General features: G+C 45.2%; 2 protein-coding genes across 2 annotated transcripts; one reads left to right on the top strand and one right to left on the bottom strand.

Annotated features, from left to right (window-relative positions):
* Positions 1-10,428: 10,428 nt before the first annotated feature.
* NCBP2AS2 (NCBP2 antisense 2 (head to head)) lies at positions 10,429-11,109 on the bottom strand. Its single transcript, XM_073358911.1, has one exon. It carries the CDS (start codon positions 11,028-11,030, stop codon positions 10,749-10,751), a length of 282 nt encoding a protein of 93 aa, XP_073215012.1. The 5' UTR covers positions 11,031-11,109; the 3' UTR covers positions 10,429-10,748.
* A 108-nt stretch (positions 11,110-11,217) lies between these two features.
* On the top strand, positions 11,218-17,889 carry NCBP2 (nuclear cap binding protein subunit 2). Its single transcript, XM_073358910.2, has 4 exons — positions 11,218-11,484; positions 12,357-12,538; positions 14,508-14,646; positions 15,670-17,889. Exons 1-4 carry the CDS (start codon positions 11,404-11,406, stop codon positions 15,739-15,741), a joined length of 474 nt encoding a protein of 157 aa, XP_073215011.1. The 5' UTR covers positions 11,218-11,403; the 3' UTR covers positions 15,742-17,889.
* The last annotated feature ends 2,431 nt before the right edge of the window (positions 17,890-20,320 follow it).

Genomic DNA, 20,320 nt, shown 5'->3' with positions numbered 1-20,320 from the left:
GAAAGTGTCCAGCGGAGGGCAACAAAAATGATTAGGGGACTGGAACACATGAGTTATGAGGAGAGGCTGATGGAACTGGGATTGTTTAGTCTGCGGAAGAGAAGAATGAGGGGGGATTTGATAGCTGCCTTCAACTACCTGAAAGGGGGTTCCAAAGAGGATGGATCTAGACTGTTCTCAGTGGTAGCAGATGACAGAATGAGGATGTCAAGGTTCCTCCCCCACTCTGAACGCTAGGGTACAGATGTGGGGACCTGCATGAAAACCTCCTAAGCTTATCTTTACCAGCTTAGGTCAAAAAGTTCCCCAAGGTACAAAATATTCCACCCTTTGTCCTTGGATTGGCCACTACCACCTCCAAACAAATACTGGTTACTGGGGAAGAGCTGTTTGAACGCATCTTTCCCCCCAAATACTTCCCAAAACCTTGCACCCCACTTCCTGGACAAGGTTTGGTAAAAAGCCTCACCAATTTGTGTAGGTGACTACAGACCCAGACTCTTGGATCTTAAGAACAATGAACAATCCTCCCAACACTTGCCCCCCCTCCTTTCCTGGGAAATGTTGGATAAAAAGCCTCACCAATTTGCATAGATGACCACAGACCCAAACCCTTGGATCTGAAAACAATGAAAAAGCATTCAGTTTTCTTACAAGAAGACTTTTAATAGAAATAGGAGTAAATAGAAGTAAAGAAATCCCCTCTGTAAAATCAGGATAGTAGATACCTAACAGGGTAATTAGATTCAAAACATAGAAATCCCTCTAGGCAAAAACTTAAGTTACAAAAAAGATACACAGACAGAAATAGTTATTCTATTCAGCACAATTCTTTTCTCAGCCATTTAAAGAAATCATAATCTAACATGTACCTAGCTAGATTACTTACTAAAAGTTCTAAGACTCCATTCCTGGTCTATCCCCGGCAAAGGCAGCATAAAGACAGACCCACAGACCCTTTGTTTCTCTCCCTCCTCCCAGCTTTTGAAAGTATCTTGTCTCCTCATTGGTCATTTTGGTCAGATGCCAGCGAGGTTACCTTTAGCTTCTTAACCCTTTACAGGTGAGAGGAGTTTTCCTCTGGCCAGGAGGGATTTTAAAGGGGTTTACCCTTCCCTTTATTTTTATGACAGATGAGTAATGGTCTCAAGTTGCAATGTGGGAGGTTCAGGCTGGATATTAGGAAAAACTTTTTCACTAGGAGGGGGGTGAAGCACTGGAATGCGTTACCTAGGGAGGTGGTGGAATCTCCTTCCTTAGAGGTTTTTAAGGTCAGGCTTGACAAAGCCCTGGCTGGGATGATTTAGTTGGGGATTGGTCCTGCTTTGAGCAGGGGGTTGGAGTAGATGACCTCCTGAGGTCCCTTACAACCCTGATTTTCTATGATTCTAAATTGCAGCAAGGAAGGTTTAGGTTGGACATTATGAAAAACTTCCTGTCAGGGTGGTTAAGCACTGGAATAAATTGCTTAGGGAGGTTGTGGCATCTCCATCATTGGAGATTTTTAAGAGCAGGTTAGACAAACACCTGTCAGCAATGGTCTAGATAATACTTAGTCCTGCCATGAGTGCAGGGGACTGGACTAGATGACCTATCAAGGTCCCTTCCAATCGTATGATTCTATTAGCTCTTGATGGTAAAGGACAAAAGGACCAGCCCTGGCTCTTACGTGCCACAATGTCCAATGGTCCAAGTTCCTCAATGAATTGAAGGGTCAAGCAGTAGAGAAGCATATAGCAATGGAAGAGCACCAGGAAAGAACAGCCCCAGACCACATAGTGACTGCTGTGTTATAGGGCCTGTGCATCATCTGCTCATGCTCAGTCCTCCATGCCCACATTTAGCCTTTTCACCAACATAATACTGAGGTATACTTATTCTATAGGCTAACATATTGATACGTGTAGCTGCCATTTCAGCTCATGATCATACCATCAACCCTTGCTTAAGTGTATTTGCAGTTATTACTTCCATGTTCCTTGCAGTAGCACTTACTGAAACATTCTAACTCCTACCATTGAGCAAGCACTTCTTAGTTCCCAAAATCTTAAGGTAACTGTTGATCTATGCCAAGAGTTACAACCTACTTATGCTAACTTATGCTTTAGCTAATATCTTACAGGATACATGCCTGTAGGTTTCTTGCATTACAGCTGAATATAATCAGAGCAGCAAAATATAGTGAAGACAAACCAGTGAATATAATGGAGTGAATATAATGGGCAAGCTTGTGCTATGGGCTACAAGATGCTGGAGGGACTCAACTTCTTGCTCACGAAAGGAATCTCAAAAGGACGTGGGGGTGGGGGTGGATGGATTGTAGATGAATGGAGCGTCCCATGACAAACACCTCCAGGATCCACTTATCTGAGATGATGAGCTCCCAGGCAGGTAGGAAGTGGAACAGGTGGTGTCCAAAAGGGGCCGGGGGGGGGGGGGAAGAGATAACAGAATCGTTCAGTAGAGGAACTGGAGGGAGAGGTTGTTTGATGCTCTCAACCAGATTGTCAAAATGGTGATCTTAGAGGATGGTGATTCTTGGCTCTGGATCTTCTTCAAGGGTGCTCTATAGAGCCGGCATGCATCTGTTGCAGGTGATACTGGAATGGTCAGGATAAATGTGTTGTTTGAAACTTGTTGAAATGTCTCTTTGTTGCAGGCATGTATATCCCTCAGCAACTGCAATATTGCCCTCAAATCTTTAAGGGAGTGGAGTGAGGAGTCTGTATCGCTGCTAAAAAGCTTGGGCCCTTCAAAGGGAAGTCTTCCTCAGTATTTTGCACCTCCCTCATAAGGCCAGCATATTAGAGTCAAGATGTTCGCCGCATAACTACTGCAGTGGGTAAGGACTGTGAAGCCACATCAGCAGCATTGAGAGTGGCTTGCACAGAGGCTCTAGTGATCAATTGACCCTCCAAAATGAGGGTCTGACTCTTGGCTATACCTCCTGACTGTGACTGTGGCTAACCTTTTGGCTTATGTTTTGGATTCTGACTCCCAGCTCCAACTCTTCTACACCTTCTGACTTTGACTCCAGTTTACCCTTCAGCTTAGTCTTTGGCTTCTGTGATAAATGAAGGAAGGGAGGGGGTAGCTCCCTTTTATGGACACCCACCCAGCCAGTAGCTATAAAATCCCTCTTAGTAGCTGTTCTCTAATTGCTCTACCTGTAAAGGGTTAAAAAGTCTCACTGCTATGCATAGGAAGTGAGTTAACACCTGGCCAAAAGAGCCAATGAGAAGGCTAAAACTTTTTAAAATTGAAAAACGACACCCCTTTTGTCTATCTGTAGTTGTTCTCCAGGGAGAGGCAGACAGGGCTGCAGTTATGCTATAAGAAGCTTGGGGCCAGGTATGAAAAATCCTCAGTATCATACCTAGAAACTACTCATTTGAACCCCAGGTATGTAAGTAGATCAGGAAATGTCTAGGAAGTTGTGATTAGGTTTATCTCTTTTTATTTCTCTATGGCTTGTGGACTCCCCTGTGCTAACCCCCAAGTGCTTTTGTTTTGCTTGTATCTTTTAAGCTGGACCTCCAGAAAGCTATTCTTGATGCTTAATCCTTGTAATTTTTTTAAAAAAATCTAACAAAAGCCTAAGTTCCCAGATGTATTTTCTTTCTTTTTTTTAATTAACATTTACCTTTTTTAAGAACAGAATTAGATTTTTGTGTCTTAAGAGGTTTGTGCATGTGTTGTTTAATTAGCTGGTGGCAACAGCTGATTTCTTTTTTTTTTTCTTTCCTTTCTCAGCTCTTCCCTGGGGGTATGTGTATGTGAAAGGCCTTGAGGGTACCCCACAGGAAGAATTCCCAAGTGCACCTTCCTGGGTTTTCAAAGGGGTTCTGCACTTGGGTGGTGGCAGCATCTACCAATCCAAGGTCAGAGAAAAGCTGTAACCTTGGGAGTTTAATACAAGCCTGGAGTGGCAAGTTTTAAGTTTTAGAGTCCTTGTGGGCCACCACCTTCTGCACTCGAAGTGCCAGAGTGGGGAATCAGCCTTGACAGCTTCTGACTCCTGCCTCTGACCCTTGGCTCCACTTCAGAACCCACCCCTGGTGAGTTCAGCTCTAATTAGTAGGCCATACTCTTCCTCCAACCATTACGAGAAACTGCCCACAACTTGGTAGTTGACAAACAGTCCCAAAAACAGACCCTTCTACAGAGACCTCCGTGTCTGAGGGTGTGCCAATGCCCCGAGCTGAAAGGAGGCTTTGAGCATCAGTGCTAGTGCAGGTACTGGAGGCAATGGATCAGATCCTGTTATTATAAGAAAGAGTTCTCTCACCAGCTTTCAAAGCAGTAGTGGGGAAGGGGCCCTCACTGACTCTGGTTCCTCTAAGATGTGATCCTCAGAGGAAAAGAATCTGGAGGGTGCTGGAGAACTATGGTAATAGACGGTAGGATCCTGAGGTGGTACTGGGGCCCTGGTAACAGGGCTGTGGATGCTGTATTATGTACCAGAGAAGACAATGAGACTACGTCAGTTCTCAGAGTGTTAATGTTCCAAAGAGGACAGCAGTACTGGGGAGGGAGCCAGGTGACGGTCTGGGTGGTCTCTGCAACTCTGAGATGACGGTACCAGAGCCCTTGAGATAATCTTAGAGACCCTAGTTTTAGATGTATCTTGGTGCCTGGAGGTGTCAGATGGTTCTAAGGTAGGGGCTTCTGGGTGTTATTTGGCTGAAGGCTCTCCATTTGGGGCTTCTCAGGCAGTACCAGGGCTTCAGTACTGGCATCAGAGGGAGCCGCTATACCAGGGGTTCAGGACCCCTCGGGGGTCATGAGGTTATTACATGGGGGGTCATGAGCTGTCAACCTCCACCCCAAACCCTGCTTTGCCTCCAGCATTTATAATGGTGTTAAATATATAAAAAAATATTTTTAATTTATAAGGGGGGGGGGGTCACACTCAGAGGCTTGCTATTTGAAAGGGGTCACCAGTAAAAAAGTTTGAGAGCCACTGCACTATACCCATTGTGGGATGCAAGATCTCCTGAGAGTCAGCTCTATGAGGTAGCATTCCTCTTTCTAGAATCTGTAGCAGGAGGGTGGTGCTTTCTTCTTTTTGAGGGATTCATCTCTGGAATTGCCCTTCGAGCTCCAGAAGTCACTGGGGCATCCTAGGAGGTTGACAGAGATGTATGGGGTACAGATTGGGGAAACGGATTCCATTGGAGCTTGCACACATTCCATTAGGAGGAGGTTCAGCCTACCCTCTCTATCTTTGTGGGCCCTATCTTTGAATGCTGTGCAAACTTTACACTTCAACGATACATGAGTTTCTCCAAGACACTGGAGACAGAGTGCCCGTCCCCGGGGGGAAAAGACCTTGTGACATGGCTGGCAAGGCTTGAACCCCAGGGTCTTAGGCGTAATCCAGGGAAGTGCCAGAGAACACAAGGGACAAGAAGTTTGGGGAAGGCGGGAACCCATCCAGGCACTAATTGTACTACAACTAAGAAAATTTTTTACTAGGAAATAAAAACTAACTAAATGAAACAAAGTAAACACGAAAGGCGAGAAGTAGCTGAAATCAGTGGACACCACAGCTGCTCCTTCTTGAGCTGCAGACAGTTGAAAAGGTAGTAGAGTGGCAGCAGGTTGGTGCCTTCTTATATGCCCTTGCACGGGAGCAGATGGCACTGCTCTGTGCATATGCGGACGCCCAGACACAGCTATTTACAATCTCTGGTCAAGAGTGCACAGGCATGCACACATCCTATTGTGGTGCACCCACAGGGCCAGAGTTGAAGAACTAACCATTTCTTCCCCATCAAGGACTCTTTGACTGAGACTTTAACCAATATTCAGTCTCCAAAAAAGGGCTTTTGATAGGGTTTGACTGTTTTGCATAATTAACCAATTTTCGTTTCAATGCTCTTTGCCTCTTTTCCTTTTGTGTGGTTCAATCAATAAATTCACAGTCTTTGGCATGAATTTCCTAATGCGTCTGCCATGGTACTGGAAGGCTGAGGTCTCTGTATATGAAACCCTGTACACCAGTTGTTTAACTACAGTGACTAGGTCGTTAATGCCTTTGACACTTTAAGCCCATATATTCTACCTAAATTAATATAACAGGAGTCAGTGTGGGACAAAGCATAGAGCCACTTGTAGAAGTAGACAAGCAGGCAATCAAAGCTGAACTCATTGATAGAACGAAGACTGGGGTCAACAGGTCAAACTAGAAGACTTAAAGGACAGAGCAGGGTTAACTGGTGATGGGCTTTGGTGATATGGAGGAGTCTTAGAGAGAGGTTTGGGTCCAGCATGAACTTGACACTTCCTTCACTGGAATGTAGAGGGCGGTTACGGTCCAACAGAGCAGTCCCTGAAATACAGTAAAATACTAAGAGGTTGTTATGTTTGTAATCTACCAGTTTAATATATGACATTGTTGTCAGAGGAATGCATGGCAATATTAAGGTCAAGCAGTGGATCTCATTACTATCGCAGGGAGAAGTATTAGGGTCCTATAATGTTTTCCACCTACCAAGTTAAAAATATGACATTAATCCCATAGGACCATTTCCCAACACAATGCAATAAGTGCCCTTTTGGACCTTAGTATCCTAATGTATTTTAATTGGGGCACTAATATTTTATTTGGTCAATGAAAAATACAATAGGAGCCTTAGTCTCTTCCCCATACTCTGGAAAAGTGGTTCTCAACCTGTGGCCTGCTTGCGGCCCAATCAGCACACAACTGGGGCCAATGTGACATCCTCAGGGCTGTAACTAGGGTCGGGCAGGAGAATCACCTGCCTTATGCACAGAGCCGGTAGGGGGGTGTGCACAAAAATGGGACAGTGCAGGATCAGCCCCAGTATCAACCCCCGCACAGGACTGGGCCCAGCAACATCAGCCCCCTCCTCCCCCTAGCAGGCAGGGGCCCAGCAGCACCACCAGGAGGTCAGGGTGCTCAGCACCCCCTCACCCCACAGGATTGCAGGTCCAGCGACACAGACTGGAGCAGGATCCCAGGCACTAGGATTGCAGCGGCAGGCCGGCAGAATGGCTGAGCTACTTGCAGCTGAGGTAAGAGATCAGCGAAGAGTGGGGTGCAGGGGACTAGGGCTCCAGGGAGGGGAGTGCAGCTGGTGCATGGGGGACAGATTCTAGATGGGTGGGCTAGATCCTGGGGCACAGTCCCTGAATGGGGGCAGTTGAGTGCTTGGGGTGTGCAGTTGCTGGGGGCAGGCTCTGGGTGGGGAACTGGATGGGTAGGATCCCCTGGGGGACTAACACGAAGGGGAAAGGAGTCCAGGAGAGCTGGCTGTATTTCAAGGAATCCCTGTTGAGGTTACAGGGACAAACCAGCCCGATGAGTCGAAAGAATAGTAAATATGGCAGGCGACCAGCTTGGCTTAATGGTGAAATCCTAGCAGATCTTAAACATAAAAAAGCTTACAAGAAGTGGAAGGTTGGACATATGATCAGGGAAGGGTATAAAAATATTGCTCGGGCATGTAGAAATGAAATCAGGAGGGCCAAATCGCACCTGGAGCTGCAGCTAGCAAGAGATGTCAAGAGTAACAAGAAGGGTTTCTTCAGGTATGTTGGCAACAAGAAGAAAGCCAAGGAAAGTGTGGGCCCCTTACTGAATGAGGGAGGCAACCTAGTGACAGAGGATGTGGAAAAAGCTAATGTACTCAATGCTTTTTTTGCCTCTGTCTCCACTAACAAGGTCAGCTCCCAGACTGCTGCGCTGGGCATCACAGCATGGGGAGTAGATGGCCAGCCCTCTGTGGAGAAAGAGGTGGTTAGGGACTATTTAGAAAAGCTGGACGTGCACAAGTCCATGGGGCTGGACGCGTTGCATCCAAGAGTGCTAAAGGAATTGGTGGCTGTGATTGCAGAGCCATTGGCCATTATCTTTGAAAACTCGTGGCGAACGGGGGAAGACCCGGATGACTGGAAAAAGGCTAATGTAGTGCCAATCTTTAAAAAAGGGAAGAAGGAGGATCCTGGGAACTACAGTCCAGTCAGCCTCACCTCAGTCCCTGGAAAAATCATGGAGCAGGTCCTCAAAGAATCAATCCTGAAGCACTTACATGAGAGGAAAGTGATCAGGAACAGTCAGCATGGATTCACCAAGGGAAGGTCATGCCTGACTAATCTAATCACCTTCTATGATGAGATTACTGGTTCTGTGGATGAAGGGAAAGCAGTGGATGTATTGTTTCTTGACTTTAGCAAAGCTTTTGACATGGTCTCCCACTGTATTCTTGTCAGCAAGTTAAAGAAGTATGGGTTGGATTAATGCACTATAAGGTGGGTAGAAAGTTGGCTAGATTGTCGGGCTCAACGGGTAGTGATCAATGGCTCCATGTCTAGTTGGCAGCCGGTGTCAAGTGGAGTGCCCCAGGGGTCGGTCCTGGGGCTGGTTTTGTTCAATATCTTCATAAATGATCTGGAGGATGGTATGGATTGCACTCTCAGCAAATTTGCGGATGATACTAAACTAGGAGGAGTGGTAGATACGCTGGAGGGCAGGGATAGGATACAGAGGGACCTAGACAAATTGGAGGATTGGGCCAAAAGAAATCTGATGAGGTTCAATAAGGATAAGTGCAGAGTCCTGCACTTAGGACGGAAGAACCCAATGCACTGCTGCAGACTAGGGACCGAATGGCTAGGCAGCAGTTCTGCGGAAAAGGACCTAGGGGTGACAGTGGACGAGAAGCTGGATATGAGTCAGCAGTGTGCCCTTGTTGCCAAGAAGGCCAATGGCATTTTGGGATGTATAAGTAGGGGCATAGCGAGCAGATCGAGGGACGTGATCGTCCCCCTCTATTCGACATTGGTGAGGCCTCATCTGGAGTACTGTGTCCAGTTTTGGGCCCCACACTACAAGAAGGATGTGGATAAATTGGAGAGAGTCCAGCGAAGGGCAACAAAAATGATTAGGGATCTGGAACACATGACTTAGGAGGAGAGGCTGAGGGAACTGGGATTGTTTAGTCTGCAGAAGAGAAGAATGAGGGGGGATTTGATAGCTGCTTTCAACTACCTGAGAGGTGGTTCCAGAGAGGATGGTTCTAGATTATTCTCAGTGGTAGAAGAGGACAGGACAAGGAGTAATGTTCTCAAGTTGCAGTTGGGGGGGGGGGGAAGGGGACGGACCACATTCTGCCCATGACAGGGCACCCTGTCTCATCAAGGCAGACACTTGTGCGAACCTGTGGGTCAGTCCCTGGCTGGGCGGCAACCCCACACTAGGCTGGGCTCCCTATCTTTGCAGGCAGGCTCCGCAGCCATACTCTCCGCGCTGCCAGCAGCAGCTTAGAAGTGAAAGTGGCAATACATCATGCCATTCCACCTTTACAGTAAATTAATTTTAACAATTAAGGTTCTGACTTATTTTGCTAATTAAAAATGCTCTTGGTAGACATTTGCCAGAGTTGAAATGAAAGATATGATACGATTCATATTGATGTTGTAACAAATACTAACCTTTTCTTTTCTTTCTTTTTTTTTTAAAGATGTACAGGAAGCATATATATTGTGTGGACGCAGCCTACCTAAAACAGAGCTGCATATGCAGCCCACAGTGGTAAATAGGTTGAAAATCACTGCTCTGGAATAACTGGCAAGAAGGGACCCATTGTCCTTTCCCACTTTGTGAACCTGTGCAACTAACACCTGGCCTGCAGGGACATCAGCAGGGAGGTCCATTTTTCTCTGGGGCAACTAGATCATCTGTTTTTGTCCCCATTTAAAGTGGCAGATGCTGTCCCTACAGGGAAGACAGCTGGTGCTACTGGAGTAAGTATACCAGCATCTCCATTACTTCTTTCACCTAATTCTGGAAAGATGGTTAGGTGCCATCTATACTATTATAACTAGGCCTCCTAACAGTCTTATCTTCCCTTCCTAATCTACCCTGCATGCAGCAGGATCATTTTATTTGAAATACTACATCTGGTCTATCAGCAGGTCCAAGTCAGATCATATTCATAAAATTTTAACTGAAGAGGCTTAAAATTATAAACTCCTCTATGGATTAAAAATAAATCAACTCCTAGAGCTCAACTCCCATTCACCAACTGATTTTAATCCACTTAATTATTTTATACTGCTAGAATATTAATCTGATCCTCATGTATATTACTATTAAACTGCAGAGCTCTGCCTAGCTCAAAACTTAAGTTGGTTGAATAAAAGATTCTACCTCACCAACCATGTCCAACTAAATACTACCACAGGCAAGAAGATTTTGTACCCTTTTCCCCTCACTCAGATGCCACATTCCAAACCTGGGGATCCATGGCATTTTATTTCCACCACTCCACTTTATAAAAAACAAATACCAAACGGATCACCACAATATTCGGTGTTAATTTGTTGGTCAAGCAGCAAAGGACTGCCCTAGGACATGCGATGTCTGCACTGCATTTTGTAGGGAAATGAAGGAAATAGAACTATGCACAGATGTTTATTTTAAACACAGCACGTCGAGCGGAACTCCTTGTCCAGACAGCGCGAATCTCACGGGCGGCGAAGGACGCAGATCCCGGTTACTGCGTGTAATCCGATGCACAGAGTCTGGGTGGGCTCAAAGCTGCCGGCTACCCCTGCGCAGACGAGAGCAGCTACGGGCCGCGTGGGGCGAACGGGCCCTGGCTCGGCGCTGCCTCCTCGTAGCCCTCCTGGCCGCAGATCCTTGGTCGGGCTGGGGAAGAGCAACCCCCCCGCCCACAGCTGGAAAGTCCGGGGGCTTGAATCGCTCTCTCCCCGCCCTCTCACTGGCTTCCGCGTCCGCTCCCGTCCCGCCTGTTCCCAGGGGGTCGGGGCCAGGCCTGGGCCCGAGCCCCATCCTTTAGCTCCCGCAGGAAGGTCTCCCGCAGGCGGGCCAGGCCCCCCTCCCGCAGCAGGCGCCGCGCCGCCTCACGACCCCCGAGCTGGGCCCGGGTCAGGGCCGAGGCAGTGACCTGGGCCGCCACGCGGATCGGCCTCGACTCCGACAGCTTCTCGATGAGCCGCGGGTTGTTGAGCAGCGTGAAGAGCAGGCGCCGCAGCACCATCTCTCGGCAGTGATCCTGCGGGCGCCAGCCACCCACAAGCGCCTATGGCCGCCAGCAGGGAGGAAGAACCACATCACGTGTGCAATGCAGAGCTGGGATTGGCTGAATAGCCCCCGGCTAAAGGAGGCCAATAGAAGATAGACGTGACCCAATTCCCTCCGGGATTGGCTCCTACCCGCCTGGGCGGGAGAGAGTAGGCGGCCTTGCCTTTGCTGTGATTCCCACTGTGATTGGCTGCTCAGGGCGCTAGGTCACGTGCTCGCACAGTAGCCGCCGTGTTCGCGAGCTGTGCGCCGGTGTTGGCGGTTGGTTGGCTGTCCCGTGCCGGAGCCGGAGCCGGCCTCTGCGAGGCGCTGCCCGGGGCCCGTCCGCCATGTGCTCGGTAGCGATGCTGAGCGTCCTGCGCAGCGACTCCTATGTGGAGCTGAGTCAGTACCGGGACCAGCACTTTCGGGTGAGGGACTGGGGCGGAGACGTGGAGCCGGCGACCTGGAGGGGCGGGCGAGAGATGGGGAGGAGTGTGCGGGAAGCAGGGACTTGGCAGATTGGGGTGGGAGGCGGGGTAGGGGGTCGGGCGTGGCGGGATCGGATGGGGATGTGCGGTAGTGGGGAAGAGGGGGGTGGAAATATTGGGCCCTGCACGTAGGGGTTACCAGCAGCCTAACGGCTACAAGATTAAACTCTTCCTCACAAACTGATTAAAAAGCGGAATCTCTGCTGTCCAGGTGCAGTGACCAGGGGAAAGCTGACCTCTGCTGCTGGACAAGGGGCATGCTGGCCCTCCTCTTTATGACCATCTGTCTACTTCATGTCTGCTTATCTGAAAAGCTATATACCCACAAGCCCCCGTGGCTCCTGGAGGAGACAAGGGGCACTTTCATTCTGTTTTCCCTCTTGTTGCTGAGCTTCTTGGCTTGTGAGGGAGGCTGGGATGTCTCTACTGATTTAGGTTTAATTGGCCCATTCTGCTGCTGCTTGGCAGTTGGGAATAAAAGCAGTGAAAAGAGGATTCCGTGTCAGTTCACTCTGGAACTGCATTGCAAGGCTCTGAGCAGCAGCAGTACTGGTGCTTTCTGCAAATTTGGAAAAGTATCTTGTATTCTATTCTGTTCATTTTTGGAAGATTATCTTTATAACCATAAGATCTAGAATTTTTTTTTAATGGGCATGTGTGGGCTAGTGTGTTTGTTCAGCCTCTTATCTAAAATATTTCCCCATACTATTAAGGTATTGCAGATCAACTCCTCCCACATGTTGCCACTTTACTGTTGAAGATATTGAATGGGGTGGACTCTAAATGTTGGTTTTTACTGTTTGAAATTTCAGGGTAACAGATACGACCAGGAGCGACTGCTGAAAAAGAGCTGCACCCTGTATGTGGGGAATCTCTCCTTCTATACAACAGAAGAGCAGATCTATGAACTATTTGGTAAAAGTGGGGATATAAAGAAAATCATTATGGGCCTGGACAAAGTGAAGAAAACTGCTTGTGGCTTCTGTTTTGTTGAGTATCCTTGTCTGCAAAGTAAAACATCTGTACAGTGGGTATGGAAGCCAAAAATCTAGCCAACCCTAACCAGAGTAAAAGAGTTGTAAAGGCTTGGCTTTGTTTCTGTTGTAGGTACAATTACAATGTGATAACCAACCCATTTAAAATACAGCTTAGCCTTGCAGTGCAGATAAGACTGAACTGTGCTCCTGAAGAGTTAGATCAGTGATAAAGTCTCAGACTGAGGAGGTCTTTGTGAATATGGTAAACACTGCAGTCCCACCTATACTGCAAGATTTAACCTAAGTTTTAAAGTATGGGTGACTAAATTGTAACACAAGATATTACTGTATAGATGGGACCTACAACTGAAATGATTCTATTGTGTGAGACTGGGTATTTTTGTGCTAATTTCTCTCCAGGGCACTGGGTCACTGTTCTGGGGAGTGTAGTACAAGAAAGAAGCTGATATAAGTAGAGCATATAAGGGTTCCATGTATGGCAGAGTAGCAGCTGTGTTAGTCTGTATTCGCAAAAAGAAAAGGAGTACTTGTGGCACCTTAGAAACTAACAAATTTATTTGAGCATATGCTTTTGTGAGCTACAGCTCACTTCATTGGATGCATTCAGTGGATCCGATGAAGTGAGCTGTAGCTCACAAAAGCATATGCTCAAATAAATTTGTTAGTCTCTAAGGTGCCACAAGTACTCCTTTTCTTTTTATGTATGTTTAGGGAGCTTGAGAGAAGCCAAACTCTGTTTCCTCATATCAGTTTGAATAAAATAGCTAAATTCAGGCCCCCAAAATTGTTGGAGGGGATATTATCAAGTTAAAGATAATAGATGTAAAAGACTTGTTACTATTTTTTTGGGATTACAAAAACAGGTAATTAAAAATCTTTAACTATAATTTACTCTTAACTATGTATGCTGTTTGACATTTGTCTCAACTGTGTATTACCCAAGCTATACTTGAGGTACTCATAAGAGCCAGTTCTTGTCTAGCACTTTTCACTAGTAGAAATCAGTTTGGATTGGAAATACTGTAATAATACAGTCGGTGTTTGTTTACAAGTTCATTTGTATTTGAATAAAAAAATACATGGAAATATTTCTAATGGTCTTGTATTTTATAAGAACATACTTTTACAAACATAACATTAGCTCTGAGATCTCAAATTTTGTCCTGCTTTTTAGTGACTGTAGAGTATAACAAGGAATAATGATATACAACTGAATGAAGAAAAAGAATGCATATCAGGGAAAAGTTTCCTAACAGTGAGATCTAGTAGATTGTAAAATAGTCTCAAAAAGGATGTTGGGGAATCCTATTATTTTAATTATTTGGGATCTGATAGTATATTTGGGTGGTATTAAGAATATGATATTCTGTCAGGTAGTGTTGAAAGTGGCTTAATAGCTAACTTGTCATTTTTGTGACTAAATCAAATACCTTCTAGATGCTTAACTACCACAATTATAAATATATCATAAGTGCCTAGGTAGACAGATCCTGGGTATTTTTTTTTTTGTGACTGTCTTGAATTTCCATTAAATACAAGGCAAACTTCCTGTAAAATTAATTGTAGTAATCCTGCAAACCTGTCCTTTTTGACTAAGTTAAATTCTGGGCTCTTTGAAGCTAGTTGATTTTCCTGTTGACTTTATTGGGATAACTTCAAATGGAATGCAGCACCCAGGTGGGTGCTTGTTTCTTCTTGAGTTAATAGTTTGTTTTTTATTTTGCAAACCATAGGGCTCAATTAATCTGATATTTCATACCATTCATAACAATCCTGGATTACTGCCATTTATCACACTTGAAAATACAGGTTATTTGATTTGTGAAAAAAGAATTGATTTTTAAAATCTAACCAAGTAATGAGTCAAACTCAATCAAATATTTGTTGAGATCATTTCATTTGAATACTTTCGTTCTATAGAAGTTTGAAAGACTGTTGAACCTTGTTCTTTAACATAATCCTAAGATACTACTCAAGAGGAGATGCTGAAAATGCAATGAGATACATCAATGGGACACGGCTTGATGATAGGATCATCAGGACAGATTGGGATGCAGGTTTTAAAGAGGGCAGACAGTATGGTCGTGGAAGGTCAGGGGGTCAGGTAAGTTGTTTCAGAATCTGTTTTTCACTATTTGCTTGTGAAATTAGTGATGTTTCTTGAATCTTCACTTTTGAGTGACCACTTAGTAGTTAACTTACTTCCATAACCAGAGTAAAATTTCATCACATCTAAGAGACCATTATATAATGCATTTAAACATTTACCCACCAAGAATAAAACCGTATGTCATGTTCCTTTTCTTGTGTTCAGCTGCTGTGGGAAGAGAAATTATACTTGCCAAGCAAGCATAAAAGCTGTCCAGCTAAGAGCTATGTTGTAGCCTGCCAAAAACCATGGGACATCACCTAACTTGTCTAAATTGGAGTAGTAGCAGTTGCTCTTATCTTTAGTGTATAGGGTAGATCATGTAGATTACAGGTCTCATCATGGGATGGTCCATCTTTAATATGCCTCACAAGGACCCTCATATCAAGAAGGCGGCAGCTGTATGCTGTGATACCAAATGCTGCAGGCTGCACTTCAGCTACTCTTGCTGTATGAACTAGAGAAGGAAACGGTCACTAATTTTCCTAAATATTATACAGCTTGTACTGGTGTATAACCTGGACTGTTGTTACCTGTCCCAGGTAACAACTACCTTGTTGGTATTGTATATTAACTCTTGTGCAATAGTTTACTTGCTGGAATGCTCTAATACAGTGGTTCCCAAACTTGTTGTACTGCTTGTGCAGGGAAAGCCCCTGGCGGGCCGGGCTGGTTTGTTTACCTGCCACGTCCTCAGGTTCAGCTGATCACGGCTCTCAGTGGCTGTGGTTCACTGCTCCAGGTCCATGGGAGCCGCTTGAAGCGATGCAGGCTGCGGGACGTACTGGCCTCCGCTTCCAGCAGCTCCCATTGGCCCGGAGCAGTGAACCACAGCCACTGGGAGCCGCGATTGGCTGAACCTGCGGATGTGGCAGGTAAACAAACTGGCGCAGCCCGCCGGGCCTTTCCCTGCACAAGTGATGGAACAAGTTTGGGAACCACTGCTCTAATAGTTCACTTTTTCCCCCCCACATCCAGGTCCGAGATGAATATCGGCAGGACTATGATGCTGGGAGAGGAGGTTATGGCAAAGTTGTTCAACCCCAGTGAATATTGAATGACGGATGAGCATCACAGGAGAACTGTAGCTGCATCGTGGTAGATCTTATGATGAGCAGCGAAGGGAGTCTGTTGCACATGAATGTTGTTTAGGTAACTGAGGCTTAGAAGATTATTTTCAGTGTTGCTGAGATCATTAAATATATTCAATGTCTCTTCCATTTTTCAAGACCAGTTACAAAATCAGGATCAAAGCTATACTTTAAGTGTTGTAGGGTAGATTAATAGAATATAGTGAAGATCTGGGAGTAAAACTTATAGCACTGATGCACGAGACATATGTGATTGCTAGCTGCTGCTTTTTTTTAATGTTTGAAGTGTTATAGTAGACTGAGCCAGAATTCTTTAACGGTATGTTGATTTCTTCCATTTGTCAAAACTTGATACACAAGCATCAGGTTGTTTGTTTGTTTACATTAGTAGTGAAGGGGGTGGGTAAGAATGGGTTGTATACCAAACATAAAAATTAAGTGGAGAGAAATAGTTGGGGTTTTTTGGTAAAATGCAGAGAAGGTCCAGATTTCTCTGAAATGTGTATTTGACTAGCAAGAAATAAGAGGTCTTTCTTTGATAACAGCCAGCAAACATGAAGGGCACATCTGAACAAACTCTTTATCCTGGCGTTATGTCTCTGTTCATCAAAGTGATAGGAGCATAGCAGCTAACTGAAGACCTGTACCATATGTATTTCCACTGAGTCTAGTATGTATGAGGTCTGATACCCAGTAATATCTGTAGTGTGTGTATATTAGAGGCTGTCACCTTGGTACTGTAAAACAGGTGGTGTGAAGTTTCTTTGTCCAGTGGGTGGGAGGGGGGACTGCTGAGAGCAAGGGGAAGGTAGAGAACTGAGAGTTTAAAAACTGGTGCTAGATGGTATTTGCTACCTCTGTAAACTTGGTAACACTCTTACTTTTAAAATTTTTTTAAGGGTTGCTCCTGTGTCAGTTTTCTCCAGTAAAAGGGATTTGTTAATAATTTTATTATGTGGATGAATTTTTTTTCATTTTCCTCCACAGATGGGAGAATTTGCATGGTTACCTCCAAAAGGTGGCTGTCTAAGGAGACAGGGTATTGTAAAAGAAAAGGAAAGTAGTTCTGAAAGGTGAAAGGGTGTGAGTTTCTTGTCTTCTGTTTCAGGCTAGATTAATTCCTGCTTAGGTTTCAAATAACAAGCAAACTGGCAAAAGCCAAGGTTCAAACTCCAGCCCTACCTCGGAGTCCATTATGATGAGAAGTCATATAGTGACTCTAGGACTTCATGTATGACTTTTGCGGATTGTGTCAAAACTGACTTAAGTGATTGTATAGTAGTATGGACTCTTTAAAATATTAACTGATGCTCAAAACGTTCAAAATCTGGAAATTTCAACAATGTCAAGTTCGGGCTTCCCTGGATTTGCTTGAGGACTTGGGAATCTTGAGAGATGTATATTGAGTCTAAACACCTTAATCCGGCAGCGTTTAAGACTCATCTGCCTAAAAACTTCTTCCTCTCTCAAATTGCTTAGCCCTCTGGACAGTTACCTAATTTCACTAATTCTCCTGGTTTTCCAATCATAATATTAGGGATTGACAGCACCAGCATTTATGTAAAGAGAAAGCATAACGTATTCCTTTTCTTGAAATATAAAACCTTTCAGGCCTTCATGTGAAAGGTATAAGCTTACTATTTTTATTTTTACATCACATTTAAAGAAGGGTAAAATGAACTAACTGACTGAGCTTTAATCAGACTTTCTAAGTATCTTGCAGGTACCTCTATGCATCATGTTTCAGACCTATTACTTTAATTAAGTTATAGGTACAGTGAAGTAAAATGCGCACACACACCATTTTAAATTCCCTTAGATGTGACGATAAAATGGTGGATTTCTAAGTTTCTCCTGTCATGGAAGGTACTGTAAATGTTTAGTACTAGGATCTTTGATTAGGGGAAAGTCCTATAAAGAGAATGAGTTAACTTATTTTTTTTTCTTGCCTAATGATGCATGTGTTTGAGCAGATCTGTCTACCACTTGCTCTGTAACATGTCCAGTAGCAATTTTCAGAAGGATAATCTGTGATTGCACAAGTTTTTATGAAAAGATTGTCAAAACCACAAACTACTTTAAAATAAAGCTGCACTACTCAAATTGACTGGGTTTTAGATTGTCATTTGTTTCTTAACAGAAGCAGTGATGGGAATAAAGTAACTACATTTTGCACATTCTTAGCCAAACGCCTTTTTTGGGCTGTCTCTGTGTAATTCCAGTGTGGTGGTGGTCCATAATTTAGTGAAAGTGAATACTCTCCTATCGCTTAATTAAGACACTGTCTCACAACTATACCCGCTTGTTAACAGATCCTGAATGACTTAATATAACAAAGTAATTTGTTCTGTCACAGGTACCAGGGGTGCAGCCTGAACATAACATTATAGTGGACTGCCCTGCCTACTGTAGTTAAGGTTTGGACCAACTTTCTGTTTATAGCTTGACTATAAGTGTTCTAAAATTTGTATGCTTACTCTGATTGATTGCCTTAAAATTTTGGTGTGCCTCATGAGGGTGCTGGCTTGAGCTAGTGCTCCAATTTTTGGGGTCATTTGGCCAAGGAATTCCTGAGATACAACACTCTCTGACTACCCCGCTTCCTCTCTCTTCTCCCCCCCCTCCCGATTTTCTTAAGGTTGACATTTTACCAATATATCTTTGCATGAAACTGGAGGTGAAACCATTGTTCAGATCCTGGCCCAAAGGATCAGGGTTGCTGCTTGAGGGTTACTTCTAAAGAGTGCCTAGCATCCCCTTGTCCTTTTGGGGGAAGCAAAAGTCAGAATAGTATTAGAAAGAGAGTTAGGTACATGCCTAAACTGAGAACCAGACATTCCAAAGTCTCATACGCCAAACTGATTACACTGCATGTGTGCAAAGAGAGGCCATTGCTACCATGACGCACGTGACTTGTGTGCCATTGAACCTCAACAACACCCAGGTACTGGGAGCTCAAATCCAGTGCTAGGCAAAAACCTGAAATAAAGAAGGCATGTTGCTACAAACTGCCTGTGTCAAAGATGTTGTTTTTGTTTTAATTGTGGGGAGGTGTAATCTCAATACAGCAGAAAATGCAATGGGTGCTCAAAATATTTTTAGAAAGAAAATAAATTACACATGCAAATGATTGCTGGGAGGTGATAGTGAATTAGAGCAGAGGGGTGTGAGGGGAGATTGGGGGGATAAATGGGGATGGTTGTGGTGGGGCAGGATAACTTTTTGGGAGGAGTGATATGGAGGTGGATATCAGGATGTGTTATATTGGGGTGGGGACACCTGTCAACCCCATATTGTACCCTCTTCTGTGTAATGAGTGGGGCAGGGAAAATACTGCTCCTGTGGAAGTGTCTTCGCTCATCTCTCTGCTCTGTCTAGGATGTGGGACAGGACCTACTTCTGGGGTTGGGGTCTGAGCCTCTCACCCTGCCAGACCCCCTTTCCAGGAAGGCCAGACACTCCCTAAGGTCAGCTGCTCCCACAGGCCAGGCCAGACCTTGCTCAAGGCAGTCTCCTTCTCCCTCCCACCCTGGGCCAGGGGAGATACCCAAGCTGCAGCACACTGAAACAACTAAATAAACAATGAGTTAAAGGGATTTGGAGAGTGTGATGCTCTGAGGGGATTTTTGGTGATCAAGCAGCTGTTGGGTGCTCTGCATAGGAACATGCTTGCCCTTGGGGGCAGGGCCCAGAACTGTCACTGTCACAAAGGGCCCATACCCTACTTCAAGCCCTTCACTAGTATAGCAGTTTTCTTGGCCTGCATAGCTACAACGATGGCAGCATGATCCAGTCACGTGGGTACCAGGCTGGAAGTCAGGACACCAGGCTGTGCCAGGGACATACTGCACAATTTTGGGCAAGTGTTTTCACTGTATTATTTTTGCTTTCCCATGTGCAAAGCAGGAATGGTGAATTGGTGCTAGGGACCTATGGTGATGGGTCCCAGTGAGCATAGTGGAATAATCCCTGTGATGGAGTATTCTCCTCCCTCTGCCTGCTGCAGGCATGCTATTTCCCCTCAACACCTGGCTCCATTCTCCATGATGTATCTACCCATGATGAACTTTTGGCATCCAGTGACATTGTGATACTAATTGAGTGCCTGTGAATCCCTTATCTGAAAGAGAGCTGCTGTCCTGGCTTTTTTGAGCTTGTCTGTGAGCTTCTCCACAAGTTTTATCCAGAACTGAAAAGCAGGCGACTTCAGTGAGTGCTCCAAATTCAGGAGTACATCCACCTCCCAACAGGTACAATGTGAGGAGCACACAGAGTGAGACAGGGACCCTAAGTAGAGTCTAAGACTGCAGGGGGGTCACGTGGTGGTGGTCAGGTGGTACCTGGGGGTCAGGTCCTGGCCTTTACTTAGGGTCCATATACATAGAGCACTGGCAATATGAGGCCCTGAGGGAGGGTCTCCAGCAGAGCTAGCCTCGTAGCCGGGTGGTTAGGACACTAGGTTAAGGTAGGATAGGTAGGAGGTTCTAGTCCCCATTTAGGAGAAAGAAGCTATGGTGCCCACCTAGGGTGGGTGGTGT

Source organism: Lepidochelys kempii, chromosome 9, assembly GCF_965140285.1.
Source record: "Lepidochelys kempii isolate rLepKem1 chromosome 9, rLepKem1.hap1, whole genome shotgun sequence".
Classification (NCBI taxonomy): Eukaryota; Metazoa; Chordata; order Testudines; family Cheloniidae; genus Lepidochelys; species Lepidochelys kempii.
This window is presented reverse-complemented; position numbering and strand designations above follow the sequence as displayed.

What these genes read in the sequence shown, in the direction of transcription:
- NCBP2AS2 (XM_073358911.1), bottom strand. Translation starts at nt 11,030, where the DNA reads ATGGTGCTGCGGCGCCTGCTCTTCACGCTGCTCAACAACCCGCGGCTC.
- NCBP2 (XM_073358910.2), top strand. Translation starts at nt 11,404, where the DNA reads ATGTGCTCGGTAGCGATGCTGAGCGTCCTGCGCAGCGACTCCTATGTG. An exon ending in ACCGGGACCAGCACTTTCGG is followed by an intron (nt 11,485 to 12,356) that starts GTGAGGGACTGG and finishes TTGAAATTTCAG; the next exon opens with GGTAACAGATACGACCAGGA. An exon ending in GTGGAAGGTCAGGGGGTCAG is followed by an intron (nt 14,647 to 15,669) that starts GTAAGTTGTTTC and finishes CCCCACATCCAG; the next exon opens with GTCCGAGATGAATATCGGCA.